The sequence below is a fragment of the Peromyscus eremicus genome, chromosome 9, assembly GCF_949786415.1.
Source record: "Peromyscus eremicus chromosome 9, PerEre_H2_v1, whole genome shotgun sequence".
Lineage (NCBI taxonomy): Eukaryota > Metazoa > Chordata > Mammalia > Rodentia > Cricetidae > Peromyscus > Peromyscus eremicus.
Window position 1 is genome coordinate 87,107,923 of NC_081425.1, and position 19,349 is coordinate 87,127,271.

At 39.3% G+C, this 19,349-nt stretch overlaps 1 protein-coding gene across 1 annotated transcript in view; it reads right to left on the reverse strand.

Moving 5' to 3' along the window:
• Positions 1-19,349, reverse strand: part of Erc2 (ELKS/RAB6-interacting/CAST family member 2) — a 690,578-nt gene that overhangs the window by 347,805 nt on the left and 323,424 nt on the right. The window contains exon 7 of the mRNA XM_059273131.1: positions 4,422-4,589. Coding sequence (XP_059129114.1) covers positions 4,422-4,589 — 168 coding nt within the window. The remainder of the gene's footprint in view (positions 1-4,421; positions 4,590-19,349) is intronic.

Here is a 19,349-nt window from a genome sequence, read left to right on the forward strand (position 1 = left end):
GGGAAAATCTAAAGTTCTACAATATGTGCACATCAGTCAAAGTGATTATGTGTTTCCTAGATATTTAGAAGTGTTGCCTGAAAATCTTCCCAACAACTATTGCCACTTACTACTCAAGAATGAGAAAATGTAGTCTCACTCCCTGGCAAAGGATGAACTGAGATCTTCCTCCTCCCCACTCTCACAGCTGGTGTCATCATCACACAAATTAAGGTCAAAAGAAAAATGTTTATTGACTCAATTTGCATTATCCGATTTATTCTATTTTCTCAACCATAAAAAAAAAAAAAAAAAAAAAAAAAAAAAAAAACCTTGTACCTAGGTTACATGACCATGGGCAAGCTCGTCACAAACCAAAACTTAGCTTTTTGAGGTAAATCTTGGCAGTAGGCCATCAGGTTACAGTCAAAAGGAACTCATGTGACAGAGCACCCAGCACTCAGTACTCAGTGCACGCATGCTCAGCAGATGCCACCTTGCTTCTCATTCACTGCTGAGGATTCAAATGAAATCATTCTTTCGTGGATCAGATCTAAAATGTTCCCAAAGGTCATGTGCTAAATAAAGGCCCGGGCTCTAGCTGGTAGCATTTGGGAAAAGGCTGGAAACTTAAGGAAGTGGAGCCGGCGGGAGAGAGCAGGACACTGGGGGCAAGTGCTGAAAGGGGCTACTGGTCACTGGCCCCTTCCTCACTCACGGTGGTGGTTCTGAGCTGTCGTGGGATGAGTGGCTTTGTCTGCACACTCTCCAGCCACCATGATGTTCAGCTGCATTCAAGACTCAAGCAATGGAACCAGCCAACCATGGAATTAACCCTATGAAACTCGGAGCCAGTGCCAATCTTTTCTCCCTTAACTTGATTTTTTGAGGAAGTTTGTCCCAGAGGCGGAAACTGTCGCAATCTTTCGAGTCCATAGAACACACTCTAGCTCCTGCTGCTATGAAAAGGTGTCAACTGCCCTGCACAGCCACCCTCCTGCTTCAAGGGTGCTTAGTTGTCTCTGCCCAGGTCTCTCCAATCATCTTTATTAATTACCTGGTGCTTCAAGATGGGAATCCACAGAACAAGCCCTTGTCCACACATATCTTAACGGAAATGAATTAGCAATACAATCAACTAAATAACTATTATACAGAGAGCTCTAGACAAAAGCTTTTTAAGTCTTTGGTAAAGTATCAATGATTTAATGTAACTTTAATTTGTCTATGAAATGAAAGCCAGTGTACCACATTGGTTTCTGGTCAATCATAATAGGACAGGGATACACTGGGAAGAGATTTTCCTCTTCTCTAAGAGGAAAGACTAGAGAATTCATTTATGGAGCTCCAGAAGCATGGGCAGGTTAGGGGGCTAGACCCTAGGGATTCATTGATAGTTTCATCACCATCTACAGAAACAAGTGAGTATCAACTGTCTTTTTTTGGTTTGGTTTGGTTTGGTTTTTCAAGACAGGGTTTCTCTGTGTAGCCCTGGCCATCCTGGAACTAGCTGTGTAGACCAGGCTGGTCTTGAACTCACAGAGATTCGCCTGCCTCTGCCTCTTGAGTGCTGGGATTAAAGGCATACATCACCACCACCCGGTGAGTATCAACTGTTTTAGTCAATCTCGTAGGCAGAGATTTTCCTGACCATAGGCAATAATAAGTAGACCCTAACCTTAACTAACCAAATGCTCCGTATTTTAACTCTAAGTTCATTCACTCATTCGTTAAATGCTTATTGAGCAAATGTATCTACTATGTGCTAAAGATACAGCAATGGGAAAATAATAAAGCCTTACATCCTGCAATCTATACTCTGAAAATTTCAATGGAAAACTTTAGAAGGTATATATTTTCCAGATGGTAATCAGTTCTATTTAGAAAAATAAAATTGTACAGGTAAACCAGAGGATTGGAATATATATTCTATTTTATGTGGGAGAGGCCAAGGTCTAGGTCCTCATTTTGAGCAGAGACTCTCAAGAAGCAAAGGCATGAGTTATATAAATAAATAAATAAATAAATAAATAAATAAATAAATAAATAAATAAAATGATTTATATGTATTATAGATAAAGTGATATATATATATGATATTTACAGCTATTCTATCTGGTACAAACACAATGAGATTCACATATGTAATTTTATACTTCCTAATAAATAGCCTAAATAGACAGTAAGGCACAAATAACAATAATTGATTTTAGCAATATATTTTGTATAACTGATATAAACAAAACATTTCATATAAATAATATAGAAATTACTGTTGAGTGTTGTCAACATTCTACTTTTCATGATAGCTACTGCTCATGACAGACCTTTAAAATATCATATGGAGCCGGGCGGTGGTGGCTGGCCTTTAATCCCAGCCCTCGGGAGGCAGAGCCAGGTGGATCTCTGTGAGTTCGAGGCCAGCCTGGGCTACCAAGTGAGTCCCAGGAAAGGCACAAAGCTACACAGAGAAACCCTGTCTCGAAAAACCAAAAAAAAAAAAAAAAAAAAAAAAAAATCACATGGTTGTCACTCATAACACATTTCAGCCGAAGAGCCTAACACCGACAGCTACCACAATGGGTCTAGAACCAGTGCCCTATAGAGGTTGAAGTCCTATCAAATTTCAGGACTCTGAGAGAGCACATATGTCTCTGCAAAAGAATACACAGCCCTTAGCTACTGATCTGAAATGAGCATAGGAGGGTAGGAGGTTAGGAGCCTAACTATGTAGGCTTCTATGACCTTTGTAAGAACTGCTACCTGTTAGTACCAATGAAAGCTGAAGCCAGTGGATGGGGCAGTGTCATGGGCTTGTGATCTGTACAGCTGTGCTGGGCCCCATTCTTGACTTAATGATCTCCTATGACAATCCCAACATTCTCAATTTGGGAGCAAAAGGCTCCACGTTTTCATTTATACTGAGACCTATAAATTACATAACTTGATTGAAATGGGAATGTTTTGATTAGAGAGTAACTTAAGTTCTTTTGGGATCTAAAAGGAAAATTCTAGTTTCCATGTTAAGAACAGAGTGTAGGAACCACAACTGAAAACATCTAGGGCACTGATGACAAGATCCAGGTGAGGGATGGTGACAAATGGTACACAAGGCAGAGCCAGTTACTCCTGTGCGCCTGTATGGGCAGTATCACAGAACCACTGTCGACAGTGACTTCCTGGCCAGCCAACTTCCTGCTGATGACTGTTCCCATAAGAGCTACCCTCGATTCATAAAGTACTGTATATTTCTATCATTTTGATTTTCATAGGAATGCAGGGTTATGAATCTTCTTCTTGCTGACCTTTTAAAAATAACAACATGAACAATAAAAAAAATTGCAGGGTATCAAAAATTGTATAAAACAGACAATGGGAATTCCCCAAAGTAAAAATATGGTGATGTCTCAAAATCAAGATCCCGAGTAGGGAGTGAAATGGACCACTTAAAGAAGGGAGAAAAGAGGGGCCTGAATGAGGCTGAGTATCTTATTGGATTACTGTGGTAGAGCTCCTTGAACATTCTCTCCACTGATTCCGACTAAGTAAAAATGGAACATTTACAACAAGAAGTGACCACACACCCCCAAAATAGTCCACATGGATTTAGCCATTGCTATGGTCTGGGTGTGACACCCAACATACATACGTTAAAATATAATCACCAGTATGACTGTATTACTAAGTGGAGCCTTTAGGGAATGACTGCCAGGAGAGCCAGACCTTCTGTACAGGATAACAACCTTCCATCACCATCATGAAGAAGCACTTATCCCCATAGGAGGGTGTCGTGATAAGATGCCATCTTGGAAGCAAAAAGACGACCTTTCCCAGACACCAAACCACAGACACTTGGATCCAGGGCTTTCTAGCCTCCAGAACTGTGAGAAAAGAAACCAAATGTCTACTCTTTATAAAACACTCAGTCTCAGACAGTTTGTCATAGTAGGAGGAATGGATAAAGACAACAAGATGTGATCAACCAAAGTTTATCTTAAGACACAATCTTTACATATACTGGTCAACTTTTGTAATGAAAAACATTAAAATCACCACTTAGGAATTTTTAGTTTTCATCCAGTTATCTTTCCACTGCTAGAGACTGAATTCAGGGTCCAGCACATGTTCTTCCCCCTGAGCTGAAACCCCAGCTCTTACCCCCACAGGGTTTGAGTTTTATATTTGTATATAAATTGGTGTAATTCCTCATTAAGATTGCAAATAAAAAAAACTCTTGGGTAATCCAATAGAAAATACATAGGTCATGCTAAAAATGATACAGTACAACTATTAGTAAATTAAATGCCAGTAAGTAAAAACTGATACATCCTAATCTAAATTTTAAAAAGATACCTTATCTTCCACATTAGCAAATCTCTCTGAAACGTCAACCATGTATGATACCAACTCCCATCTTGAAGGGGGTTATAGCAGCAACTCACTTTTTTCTGAAGAACATTGATTTTCCTTTCCTTTACTTCTAACATATCTTTCATATCACGGATCTCTCCCGCTAGGGTCCCCTTCTCTTCTGTGAGGTCTTGCAGCTGTTTTGTCTTCTTATTGAGAAAAGATTCCTTCTCTTCCAGCCGTAATCTCAGAGCATCAACCTGAAATGAGGACACAGAAGAAAGGTTTTGGTTTTACAAAGGGCTTGTCAACAATCAGTGCTGGGGGTAGGGCTGGCAGCAGGGAGCACCTGAGCGCAACGCAATTAATCCTCTGTTCAAAGACACCAAGAAGTGGCTCAATGGTTATGAGCACTGGATGGCTGTTCTTTCAGATGACCAAGGTTCAATTCTGCTACCCACACAGTGCTTAACAAGCATCTCTAACTCCAAGGGATCCAACACTCCACTCTGACAACTGTAGACACACATGGAGCACAGACATACATGTATGCAAAACATCCATACACATAATAAAAATAAATCTGTTTTTCTAAGTCGCCTCAGTGCATTTTAACAACCTAGAATCTACCATGATGTCCTGTTGGGCAAACAGCTGAACAGTACTACTTTAAAAAAAATTCTATATAGTTTTTGTGAAATAAGGCATTGCAAAATAGTAGCATGTCCCCATGTTTGTTTGCCTACCTATGGAAACAATATGTTTGCTTAGGGCAGTGAACAAGGCACACTGATTCTTCCGCATGAGATCCCTGGGAGGGAAAACATTGTTCAGCTTTTCAGGATCCTCCAAGAACACAGAGAACACTGAGAGCATCTGGATGAACAAGATAGGCACGTAGAGAAACTGCTAAATTAGAAAAATGCATGGGACCATGAGGAAGCTATGCTGCCGGGGCCAGTAAAGATGTGGGAACAAAACAGCCATTCTCAAGCTGGAAGATGATTGCTTTCCAGACACTTTGTAAAAACAGCAAAGAGCACTAAAGAATTCCTATTTCTATCTGAGTTCAAACATTAGAAAATCAAAATTCCCATTTTTCAAATGTTGCTAGTTAAGGAAAAAAATAAGCATTGTGCATTTTTATTTGTGTGCGTTTATGTGTAGCATATGTATGTGTTCGTGTCATTTTGTACACATGTATGTAAGGATGCATGTGCACATGTTGTGTTCAAGCACATGGAGTCCACAAGGTGATGAGAAGTGACTTCTTTAACTGTTCCCCACCCTGGGTTATTATTATTATTTCCAGACATGGTATCTTACTAAACCCATGGCTCACCAATTCAGCTGTTTCAGTTCTATTAACTGGCCAACAAAACCTTGGGATACTTCCATCTTTGTCCCCCAAGAACTGGAATTGTAAATGCATTCTGTCACATCCAGCTTTTCCCTGGGTGCCGGGGTTCCAAACTCAGGTCCTCAGGCTTGCATGGCAAGCATCTTACTGACTGAGCCATCTCCCCACCCCAAGCCTTATGTGTAATTTAACATTCGGGATACCATGCACAAAGTAAGTTTTACTTCTACCCTAGACTACTCAGATCAGATTATAGAAGAAAATCACTGAAGCATCAAACATATGAGAATACAAAAAAATATGAAAACCATTTAAAATTAATTTTGTCTTTTCAAAATTTCCTTATTGGTTCACATCACATTCTCACTTATGTTTGCAAATGCATACTATGCCAGCTTCTAAGAGCAACTGTGACATATTATATGAAGGCTTATTGTCCCTAATTATTATTAGTAACTACTGACAAGTTTTACAAGAAAATTCTTTGCTGAACAATGATATCTAATACATTACTCCCAAGGCATTTGTTTTCTCAATTGGATGTTAAAAAAAAGGACTAGAAATCTTTGCTAAGATTACTGTGCTGCCATCTCAACAGACATCAAATGATGACATCAGAATGTTTCTCTCTGTCTTAGATACTGTTCTATTGCTGTGAGGAGACACTACGGCCAGGGCAACTCTTAAAAAAGGAATCATTTCATTGGGGATTTGCTTACAGTTCAAGAGAGTTAGTACATTATAATAATGGTGGGAAGTAGCCAGGCATGGAGCTGGAGCAGTAGCTGAGAGCTTTACATCCCAATTCACAGGCATATAAGAGAGAGAGAGAGAGAGAGAGAGAGAGAGAGAGAGAGAGAGAGAGAGAGAGACTGGTGTGAGCTTTTGAAACATCAAAAGCCCATGCCAAGTGACACACCTCTTCCAACAAAGACACACCTCCCCCAACAAGGGCATACCTCCTAATCCTTCCTAATAGTTCATCAACTGGGAACCAAGCATTCAAATATATAAGCCTATGAGGATCACTCTCATTCAAACAACCACACTGTCGCTCCATAATGCTTAGATTAGTCAATTCCCCAATGAAATAATATTAAAATGTAGTGCAGAGGAAGCCTTGAGTGAATGTGTAAAGAGCAGAAGTCTTGAGTGAATATGCATTGCTTGACATGGACATGACCATTTCATTCCATGTTTCCTGAAGAAGGGACAGTAAGTTTGGCTACTCGGGAAGAAATGGGAGAAGTATGAAGAGATGGTAGGCATGCCAGTGTATTCCCCTTTTCACTTTTGGTTTGGAAAGTCTTGTATATGATTCCACAGGAAGGAAACTTTTGCTCTACATATTGATTAAGAGAGCAGATACATAATGCAGATAATTATCAAAACTCATCAAACTGCATAGTTTTATAATTTATATGTCAATATAGTTAAATTTGGAATTTCAATCAAATTGAAAAATATAAATATTCAACTAAGAATTAGCAAACATACAATTCTCTTTCATGACTAAGAGACCAAACAACAGCAAAACCAAGTCCAGAAACTAAAATATCATATAAACCTCCTGAGGGAACGAAGGGGTTGGGAGACAACAGGTTACTTATGGATGATGGAATTCTGTAGTGATGGATGTCTGACCCTTGCTTTCTACAACAGAAAATCAACAGTCAGCAGCAACATCAACCATCAAGAAGTCAAAATGTTAAAATAACCAGGCAAAAAGGTTGAAAAGTGATTGTCTTGGGAAAAAAGGATGGGCAACAAGAAGTGGAGGACTATTGTGTGCCTACCAATTTGTGTTGAGAATTTTGCCCCTGTACAGCACAATATAGACTTAAAAATTAAAAGAAGTGCAGGCTACAAGAATATCGTAATAATGCAAAATAAAAGACTCATGAGCATTATGAGGACACAGTGAAGAAGCAACTTGGAACATTGAAAGGACACATGTTGGTCCCAGGTCTGTGAAGATCAGGACAAGTTACCCTTCCCTCCCCCAATCTCTAGCCACAGCTTATAAACAGACTCTCAATGCCTGACATCTTGTGGTAATAAAGGCAGGCAGGCCTTTGTCTTGGGTAGACTATGTCAGGAGCAGATAATGTTAAAGACAAGGATATTACTGAACTAGACTCTTCTTTGCTTAACCCTTTCCAAAAATGGGGTATGTAAACCAAAGTTGTATTCTAAAATGTCAAAGGTTTTTTTTATTTGTTTGTTTGTTTGTTTGTTTGTTTGTTTTTTACCATTTCTGCCTCAGAAAAGAAGATGGAGCTTGGAATTCCCATGGAGAAGTGATGCCACGAGCTTGGAGCGATGAGGCAGGGGCGACTCTGACTGCCCTACTAGAGAGGGTAGACATTCTGTGACCAGAGACTGGGAATTGCAGGTTCTTCACATATGATAGCTATGCCTCTTCCTACACACTGGCCATGGGTATACAGGTGCTGGCAGAAAAGATGGAGGAGAGATTCTGGTCCTCAGACCTTCCTCAGTGAAAACCCTTGGCTTCTACCTAGGCATCTCAGATTATGAAGTGACTCATCAATATTTAAAGTCAACTTCATCTGCCAACCAGAACACTGCCATTACTTTGGGTTTTCTTATCTGGTAACAAAATAGGATTTTCACTTCACGTTCAAAGCAAAGTCATTTGGTCAGCTGCTTGAAAAACAGCAGGACATAGTGTTCCATATTATAGTTGTCATTTGAAATAGTTTTCATCAACCATAGGTGTTTTCACATGGGCTCACTCAGTAAGATTCAGAGAAGAAATGTTTGACTGCGGTTGGTTCGACTTAGGCCTGCATCTTAGCCATCAAAGCAGGATGCTCTATATGTGGACCAAACGGAAACGTCCACCATCAAAACAGTGACAGAAGCAAATCCCAATATGCAAGGCTGAGACCGAAGTAGGGAGCAAGCATTTGGAAGAAGCAGCTTCACAATCATGAGTAATATGAACAGCACTTATGGCACTTTCTTACCATTTGTGATCTGGCAATGCCCTGCTGAACTATCCTGAGCCCAGAAGAGATTAAAAGCAAACCCCTCTATGAGACTGTTTTTCCTGGACTAAAACAGAGAGCAAGGATGGCTGTGATCAACATACTACTCACTACACCCAAACTCAACATGGCAGGGAGATGCCTGTGCCAGCTGAGGTCTTCTGTTTGGAAGTTTATTTTCCATGAGCCATAAGGCATGAACTTAACTTCAAAGGAATTTGGATCATGCCCTTCAATCACCTTCACTCTATCTTAAAAGCTTTGTACAGTCTCCTAGAATCAAGGGGGGAAAAAAAACACAACCTGAGGCTCCTTTTTAAAAAAAATAAAAATAAAAAACTGACCTGAACCGCATCCAATTCTCGACCAACATTAGCTCAGCCTGCAGTAAGCAAGTATGACATCATTTCTAAAGTCAAACTTGAACTTCCAGATGGTGCAAAACCACAAGCAGGCGTGCAGGCCTTCTGAGGCACACAAGTTTAAAGATAGGGAAGAGAAGGCGAGAAAGAGCATAGTCTATGAAAAACTAGACTGTATAGCTCTAAAGTGGATTCCAAGGAGTGGGTAAAAGTGGCCCTCACTAACATACTGATATCTGCTAACAGTGTGCATCCCTAAAATAAGAAAGAGAGATGTTAGGAAAGGCTTCCTGTCTAAGTCATGGGCCAACATCAGGTAGAAAGATAAAAGTTGAACTACTTGGGAATGTGGAATACCTTTCTTTGCCCCTTCACTCAACACCAAATAATTTTAAGAGCCTTTGACACTCTCTCTTAAACTTTGGCAGTTGACTCAATAATAATACTTGGCAACGCAAAGAGTGCTATCATTTCCCAGGGGGGAAAAGAAAATGAGAATTGTATGATATAATCAATGCACAAAGACCCATATGGTTGAACTCCTATTTTTCCCATATCAGTTAACCACATGAGACCTAGTCACCTAGTGTTTAAACTAGTAACAGCTTTCCATTTTAGGAGAATTGATCATCTCCTTTTGATTCAGTTGTGTGTGTCTGCGTGTTCATGTATGTATGTCCATGTCCATGTGTGTGTCCATAAAAACACGGAACACATGAAAAATTAACTTTGTATCTGGCAGTATAAAATAAAACATTTGTTATCACTTAGGTTCCAGGTAATAACTTGAAAGGAAAGGACTGTGGCAATGAAATTGCCAAAATTGCCAAAATCAGAGTTAAGCCTTATTAATCTTCGTGTCAGCACCCAGGAATTATAACCAGTTACAATAGTGAGGTGTGCTTCTAAAAGTTCTAAATAAACTGTTCCCGGCCTCCCTGCCATATTTGATGTGGCCTTCAGAAACACTTTCCAGACTGTGACAAAATACCAAGAGCCACTTGATGTGCCAGAAATCATTCTTAAAATAAAGTGGTTGTTGTCAATCTTACAATGACAGCAACACTTGAGAGGAAAACACTTGACAGAAAAGGAAGCATTTGAAAACTGTCACAGACTAAATGCTGCTTATGACTTACTTGACTACTCTTTAGGAATAAAACAAACACACTTTCATAAAGAGGAACTTTGAAGAGAATGAAGCTAGAACACTCACAGCGGCCCCCAAGATAGTTTATTCCACATCCAAAGTCTTGTTTGTTTGTTTTGCCTAATAGTAGACTTGAGTTAAGGGTCTATTTGAATTTGATTCAACTCACAATCATTCAAATGAGAAGACAGCTTCAAAGTTAGAAGGATATATAACATACACAGCTTCCAAAGACACAAAACACCAAAATAACCTCAAACCCCAAACTTGCTGTGGTGGTAACCACGCTGTCTCATTCACATCCAACTCCTTTCCTTCCTGAATGGTGAACAAGACTGGGATTTCTAGCAGAAATACTTGCAGAAAGATGTAGTCTGGGATTTTAGTCAGGAGATTTAAGCCCAAATGTAGCATACCACTTCCTCTTGGTGCTGTACCAATATTTGTCATTCCTTAGAAAATCCTGAAGGCTACATTTAGTAGATGGTGGAGCTATAAGATGCCAGAACCTCTGAAAATCTAGATATAGAAGGGACTGTGAGAGGCAGGGACTCCTCCAACCTCCAGTCACAGCAGGGCTAGAATAAAGACCATGAGGCCTTAAGCCACTCAACAATGGTTACTATAACTTCTAGATTTGATGAGATGTAGGCATCTTAAACTAGATGTTTTACACCTTACTGTGAACCTAGGAGAAATGAAAAGTCCTTGTCTTCTTGTAGTAGGACAGGCCCATAGGGTCGAGAAAATTGGCCCAGACCACTTGCTAAGGCATGCACATAATGTACTCCTTATGAGCCAACCTGGAGTCTGCCTGAGGGCCTAGCAACTGGTGATTTCAGAGTTCCTTGTCACTGTCAGAGTTCCTGATCATGTGGAGTCTGCCCCAGGGCCTGGCAAAAGGCACTGTCAGAGTTCCTGATTGCAGTCAGACTTTCTGATCATGCCCAGCCAATGAGGGACGATGACACAATGCCACCAGATTTCAACACAGATTGGGTTTTGGAAGGAGGGTACATAAGGCTTTCCCCCATTATTAAATAAAGGAACTCGTTATATGCCTTCAACTGACTCCCAGTGTCTGTGCCATTGACGCCACATCTTCTCATCCCCTCCCCCAAGGGAGCCGTTAGGATCCAGCAACATTCTCTTTTACACATAGGACCTTAAATTCTACTTCAGCTCTCTTTTCACTCCACAGTAAAAAGACAGGGGAAAAAATGAAAAGATCCAAGGACAAAGCTCAAAGGAAGCTGAGTTGGAATCCTTGGGGATGACTATTGGAGTTGATATCATGGACTTGGAGATGACAAACAATGAGAGTGGAAATGAAGGATCTCCTTAAGCCCACGGCATTGAGTTCCATAGATAGATAAGCAAGCATTCAAGTAAACAGCTCTTCACAAACATTGCAGATACCTGTCCAACCGACTCATAGCAATGACCACGAACTCACCCATATAGACCTTATGCACAATCGAGGTGTGATACACAAAATGAAGACAGTAGCACTACCTCCTTCATCCAGTTGTTCTGAGGATTAAATAATAACAGAAGTAAGGAACTTAGCACAGTGCTGGCACCCAGAAACACTCAATAAATTTTTGCTATTGTGATTATATTTTATTACTGTGCTTTCTGCAGCCTCTAACCCACTGATTTATATACTGTAGGAATGCAATAAAGGCTGGATGATCAACAGCCCTTAAGCAGAGTAGAGAACCAACAGGTGAGGTTTTGTGCTCTAACATGGACTACAGTATTATTGTGTATCATCCAACATTGACTTTAAAATATTTCAGCACACAATGTATGATATGTGTGTAGGTGCTGGGAGGTGTCTGGGTGGGTGGATACATGTGTTTCCCAACTGGGAATAAATACTCCAGGGCAGTTAATTAGTTTATGATAGGCTTTAATTGAAAGCTAACAATCCAGACTTAGCTACAAAAAGCATCTTGATATTTTCTGCAGCTGATGAATATTTGAAAATTGATCTATTAACAAAACTGATATGAGGAGTGATTTTCCTTGATGAGGTGAGTGGTGTGTGGGGTATATAGACTGGATAGAGAAGGCATGTCAACTCCTTCAGAAACAGAATTTAAGCCCATGTTTCCACAGTCAATATGATGATATAAGCCACATCTGGAACTTTGGATTTTCTAAGAGCTACATTATTAAACAAAACAGTAAGATTATTTTTAATAGTATATGTCATGTAACTCATTATATCCTTATTACTATTCAGCATATAATCAATATGAAAAATGTGAGATATTTCACTTTTCAGATTGTCTTCTAAATCTAGCGCTTATTCTGAACTTCCTGTACATCTCAATTAGGACCAGCCAGGCCTCAGGAGCTCAATAGTCATGTGTGACCTGTAGTTATCATACTATAAGGACAGGTCTGTGATTCTAGTAAGGCTGCAAGTTCCAGCCATTGGATTATAAAACTTAATTTAGGATTTGGGTCTCTTTTGTATTTAAATGTTTCCAGTCATATTTCTGTCCATCAACAAACAAGGATTCTCTAACTCTGCTTCATCACACTGACTTAGGCTGATGCATGGCTCCAGAAGGACAGAATAGAAACCTCAAGGAATGCTTGGAAAGGCTGCAGATTGGACCTACTACAGTGGTGAGACAGGGGTCCTCCAGGCTTCCTTTCTATGACTGTCAGAAACTACTGACCTCTACAAGAGAACTCAGTGACTACCTATGAGTGGGTTGGCTTGGTCATTCCACAGGCATAAATCTCATTGCAGTTTTGTTGAGAGAAGAATTCAAAATAATCACTGTTATTAAAATGTTTCATACAAATCTTTAATTATATCAAAAGTTACATTTTGGAAAAAAAATATTCCTTGGCAGTTACACTATCAAAAACTGGCTCTACTTATGAGACCGTGTCTATCTCTTACTGAGCGCTTAGTTGTAACTCTGACTTCTTCATCTCCCCTCTGTTGGTATCCTTTTTATGTCCAGTCATAGCTATAAGAATATAGGTGAAGGCAGAGCATCTAAGTATTATGTCTTCATTATTAAAGAAATAAACTTCATGGTAAGTGGAGAGAAATACATATATGAAATCTAAGAAGTTAAATAAAGTCAAAAAATTCAAATTGTAAATATCAGTAGAAACTCATAATGCATGTTTTCTTTTTAGAAATTATTTTTTTAATTTTGTACATTAAAAAAAAACAAACTTGGTTATCTCAATCACAATGAACACCCACATCAGATTATGTTTTCTTAAACTGTGAAGTACAGTTGGAAATTTCCTTCAAGACATATTTTAATACACGCTTAAGCACAAGGCTTAGGAGAAATTTGAGGGCTCAGAACATAGTAAAACACACCAACTGTGTGTCTGGTGGGGGGGCTCTCTTCAAGGCAAAGCCATGGAAATTAAGGCACACCCAAGTATGGGTTTCAGCTCCTCAAGGAAGAGCTGCCATGTGATGGTTAGGAAAGGCATTTCTCACAAAAAGAAAATGTCATTGCAGAAATGTTTAACGAGGTCTGTAGCAGGAAGTGTTCGAGGCAGGGGCAGAATACTCCTCTGACCAAAACCAACATGTTAGGAAAGCCTAACAGAGTTTGTTCACTGGCCAAGATTAAGAGAACCTGAAGTACTCTTTCTTAAAATATTTCCTTAGACTGTTGTACAGAAAACAGACTACAGAAACTTAAATAGAGCCCAAGGACAAGTAAGCAGTGTTCCTGGCCACATGGGAGACTGCTGGCATGAGGAGGGAAGTGTTAGGGAAGGAGAAAGTAGCTGTGTACGCAGTCCATCCAGGGACATGCCCAGGAGACAGATGGCAGAACTGAAGGTCTATGCATGTGAAGAGAGAGGAATGGAGAGATTAAAGTTTATTCCTTAGATACTGGGTGGAAGAAAAGAGAAGACATTGAAATGACTGCTTGGTCAGAAACAGTCTGCAGAGAATGTGGAAAAGCTATCAAGATGTTAGCATTGGACACCTACAATATGTGATGGCTGGAAATACCCAAAAGATGAAGGGCTATGTGACCTATAACTCCTGATGTGAAGAACTTGGCCTGAGGCTAACCTGTGTGTAGAGGAGAAGCAGGAGAATTATGGGAATGCTTCTCTAAAAAACTGATTAGGGTAACTTCTGCATGTTCTTATGAACCCTCACCCATTTAAATGCAGCCCCTGAGACCAAGCTCAGCACACGTATAGAGAAGGGACAGTGCTCCAGCTGGAAACCAACAGAAGCCTCTTTCTTCCAAAAAGCTTCCAGCCTTTTGTTGTAATGCCTCTCCCAGTCACGGGGAACAAGAGATTAGGTCAGTTCAGTGAGACCTTTCAGGCCTGCCAGGTAACATCAGTGAGGTGTGTCTTCCTTCTGGCCACTGCAGTCAGCACCAATGCTGCATGAAAAGAAAGGGACATATAATCCCACCCATGTGTAGCTTTTAGCTAGCATCGCAGGCTTATACAGGAGATAAAGAGGAAAATCCTGCACTGTATTTAAAAATATGTAAGCGGCAGGAGGAGAAACAATGGCTATGTTAGAGAGTGCTTTGTAATTCACACCCTTTCTCTCATAATCTGTTCTCTTAGATAATATCATTTCAAGAAGCTAGAATTTGGGGATATTTAGTATTATACAACCACAAGCTATGCTTATAAAAGTTAAACTCACCAGCTTATTAATAACACAAGTTATACTCTCATATTATAAAGATGCACTTGTTAATTTACCTGTCAAAAATTATACCCAAGTCCCTCACATCACCTCCTGTCCTGAAGACAGCAATGCTGGGGTATGAGTGCTTTGTATCACCAATGTAGAATTCCTATCGTATGTGGGTAAGTAGGCCAGCCAACTATTCATAAAGACTGTTTTCTTACTTAGGTTTTTGGCTACTTCTTACACTAAAATTAAATGGTTTTAAGCAACTAGTCCAAAGTTCAAAATTTAATGTTCAGTTCAGTCCCAGAAAATTTCTGAAAACACATGGGAATTGTAAGTCATGTGTTAATACTTAAAATTCTGTTAATAAAACTTCCAACACTAACCTTACCTCATTGAACTTACCTCACTGGGTTTTATGCTCACTATAAAACCAGAGCTGTCATAGTTTTGAATTACTATGAAAGGAAGTAAGCCATTCCAAAATCAATGTTATTTTGCAACACGATGATAGTTATAAATTCAAATACTTAAAACCAATTTGCAAAACTATCAATCTTAGTATCTCCTAACATTTCAAAGCCCATCTTCTAAGCCCTTATCCTTACTAAGAACTAAGTTGAAGAAAATGTAGGTATTATTCATATTCATTTCCCTTCAAAGAAGCACACTCAATTTAAACACAAAATTACTTTACTGTAAGTATTTGAAGTATTGGTTCTATTTAGATATGCCATAAAAATTTTAAACTATTAGTATGCTCAAAACCCTGGGTTCAATTCCCAGCACTGAAAAAAATACTGAAACTATGACTGAAGCCCAAAGAATTTAAATCATTGACTATTCAGTACTGAAATTGAACCATAATCCTGTGACTCCTCAGATCAGAGTTTTTAAAAATAAATCCAGACAAGTCATCTCCTAATGTATACTTAAAATCATAAATGAGTAACAATTTAGACATTGTCCTTGTTTGAGTCCCGAGCCTTAAGATTTGCAACTATGAAATGCCATGGGAAATGGGAACCACTGTTTAATTTTTCGTAAGATTTTAAAAACAACATATTTTTCATATTGTGGCATCATTTCTATGGTTATCTCAAAAGTTAATTGAATCTATTCTGCTTCATGAAAATAATGCTCTCTTGCCAACAACCACTTACAATGATTCAAGTTTCTGTCTCTTAACTCTTATGGTGGTGGTGTAAAAATGCATGTTTGGTAAAAATTCATGCATTGAACTTGGATCTTTTCTCAGGATAGCAGCCTAAAACTGTCCCATGATCCAGGGCAGCAGCAGGAAGTCACAGCTCCCACTCCAGTGCACTGTTGCCATGCTCTCATTATCAGGTAGGTTCAGTGAATTAAATGCATTTTCCATGTATAATGTTTGCTTTCTTAGCATATATTAATCACATAAATTAAGGGGTTTCATTGAGATAGTTCCACATAAGCATACTGTGCTGGCTGGTTTTATGTCAATTTGACACAAGCTAGAGTCATCAGAGAGGAGGGAGCCTCAACTGAGAAAATGCCTCCATAAGATCAGGCTGTAGGAAGCCTGTAGGGAATTTCTAAATTAGTGATTGATGGGGGAAGGCCAGGCCCATTATAGGTGGTGATATTCCTGGGCTGCTGGTCCTGGGTTTTATAAGAAAGCAGGCTGAGCAAGGCAGGAGAAGCAAGCCAGGAAACAGCACTCCTCCCTGGCCTCTGCATCAGCTCCTGGCTCCAGACTCCCACCCTGTTTCAGTTTCTGTCCTGACTTCCTTTGATAATGAACAGTGATGTGAAAGAATAAGTGAAATAAACCCTTTCCTCCCCAGGTTGCTTTGGCAATAGTAAGCCTATGACACATACCATGCCCTTTTATAATATTGACCTCTCTATCCTCCCTTTGCCCCCATCACCCTTTTGTCCTTCCATATCCCTAGTAGAACCGCTATTACAGTCATTTTCTTTTTTTCTACCTTAGATTCCATATATAAAAAAGAATATGTGATATTTGCCTTTGTGAGACCAGCTTCCTGCATTTACTGCTTTATTTAACTTGATAATCTCCAGTTTCACCTATTTTCCTGCACATGACATGATCTCATTTTTCTTTATGGCCAACTATAACTCTATGATGTAAATACACCCCATTTTCTCTAACTGTCTATCTTTGGATGAGCACCTAGGCCGACTTCATAATGTGGCCACTATGAGACTTACCCATGTGTCTATCAATTTCCAAAGAGCCCACCATGATCATTACATACACACACACACACACGGGAGACAACACATATGACAAACACAGAGGAGAAATGTGGTGTGGGGGGAAAAAGTGTACACATACTAAAATTATCATATGCACATTATCCTTTCTGACAGGTAGTTGACAGATGTTTACATAGATATATGATAAATATACATATAATAGGTTGGTGTTATTTGTAGGTGAAAGCATTAATGGTTTGAAGGTTTCCAAGCTATAAAAATGAAATTATATCATATGTGCATATATTATATAATACATATATTTATATATGTATGTTAATACTGTTGTATCCAGATATATAGGTACACACATATAGACAGACAGTTATGTATATACCTACATAGAAAGACAGACAATAGATAGACTAAAAGATATATAGAGTAGAAAATGGTAGTCCCACTCTTCATCCAGTCTAAAATGCCCCAAAGTGTTATCAACTAGGGAATCCTCCAAAATGCCACCCACATGTGTGCAACTTTCCTTTGTACACTCATATATGGTGATGTTTTGACTTTAGTCAAATATTTAATTCTGAAATAATTTTCACATTTACTTTTCCAAATAAACCAGGTCTCAGATGTTCAGAAACATCCTTCAGATACACAAATAGCCAAAGGAAAGGGTTTTAACTAGGTTCCATTGCAACACATTCCACTGAGGCATGTGTGAGACTTAGAAACATGTCCTTACAACTAAGCCAAGTTGGAGTTTCACACGGGTGATGATTTTTAAAGAAGGGTAGAATTGATTTTCAAATAGGTGGCTATATCTAACCCTATGAAAACTTACCTTGGCCATAGCAAATGATTCCTTCTCTAGTGGGACTTGAAAGCACCCTCCTAGTAACCAACAGGGAACTAGGAAAAGAACACTAAGCCTCACAAGTGGAAAATGCAGTCACTATAAAAACCAGGAACTTCCGTGGCATGTAACAAAAGTAAAGCCATGATACTTACACTCTTTGGTCATTTACAAATACTATTATTGTTATTATTAATAGTATTGGCATTAGTATTAATTTATTGTGGTGTGTGTGGGAAAGAGAGAGACAGAGAGTTATAGTAACAGGCCCCCAGACCTTAGCACAACTGATGCCATGATGGAAGTGCCTTCCAGGCCATAAAACTAAACACATAGACAGGGCCACCTGCCAAAACTAAAACAAAGACCTAATCCATCCAAGTCCATAGTTCTGGGAAAGTCTCTAAATGTACTAACCTTTCTGCTTCTAGCTAACTGCTCATGCTAACAAGGTGTGTCAACCCTGGACATGGTTTAGGAGCTTGAAAGCTCACCCTGAGAAAGGTTCAGGGTTACTATGGATCCCAAACACTCAGTGTAGTTGCTGGCTGGCTAATAAAGACTTTCTATTGGCTTAAGTAGTCTTAAGTATGTCCAAGTAGTCTTCTCTAGTAAATATCCCATGACAGTATGTGTACTATGGTGTAAGTATGAAGATCAGAGAGCAAATTTGTAGAGTTGCTGCTGTGGAATGTAGTTCTGTAGATTGTGAATGTGTGTTGCTCTGATTGGTTGATAAATAAAATGCTGATTTTAACCAGGCAGGAAGTATAAGTGGCATAAGCAGAGAAGGAGAACTCTGGGAAGAGGAAAGCTGAGTCAGGAGTTGCCAGCCAGACACAGAGGAAACAAGATGTGAAGGCAGAACTGAGAAAAGGTAAGCCACGTGGCTAAACATAAATAAGAATTATGGGTTAATTAAGTGTAAGAGCTAGTCAGTAATAAGCCTGAGCTAATGGCCATACAGTTCAAAATTAATATAGCCTCTGTGTGTTTACTTGGGGGACATGAGTGGGAGAGATTTGTCCTGACTGCTGGCAGGCTGGAACACAGAAAAACTTCCGACTACAAGTTGCTTCTTTCTTCACAACTTTATGTGGGATCCAGGAATCTGTCAGTCTTGGCAGAATATACCTATACCTGTTGAGACATCTCACTCACTCATCTTTAACTATTTTAAAAAGAGAAACCAATGGCCATCCTCTTCTGGGTTTACCATCATTGCTCCTGAAACATTTAGCATGACCACAACGTGAGGGCAGTGAATGTTTTAGTATGGAAAAATATGTTACCCTGTATATTCTCATTCATATTCATTCTCTCTCTCTCTCTCTCTCTCTCTCTCTCTCTCTCTCTCTCTCTCTCTCTCTCTTTCTCTCATATTACAATGTGAAGATT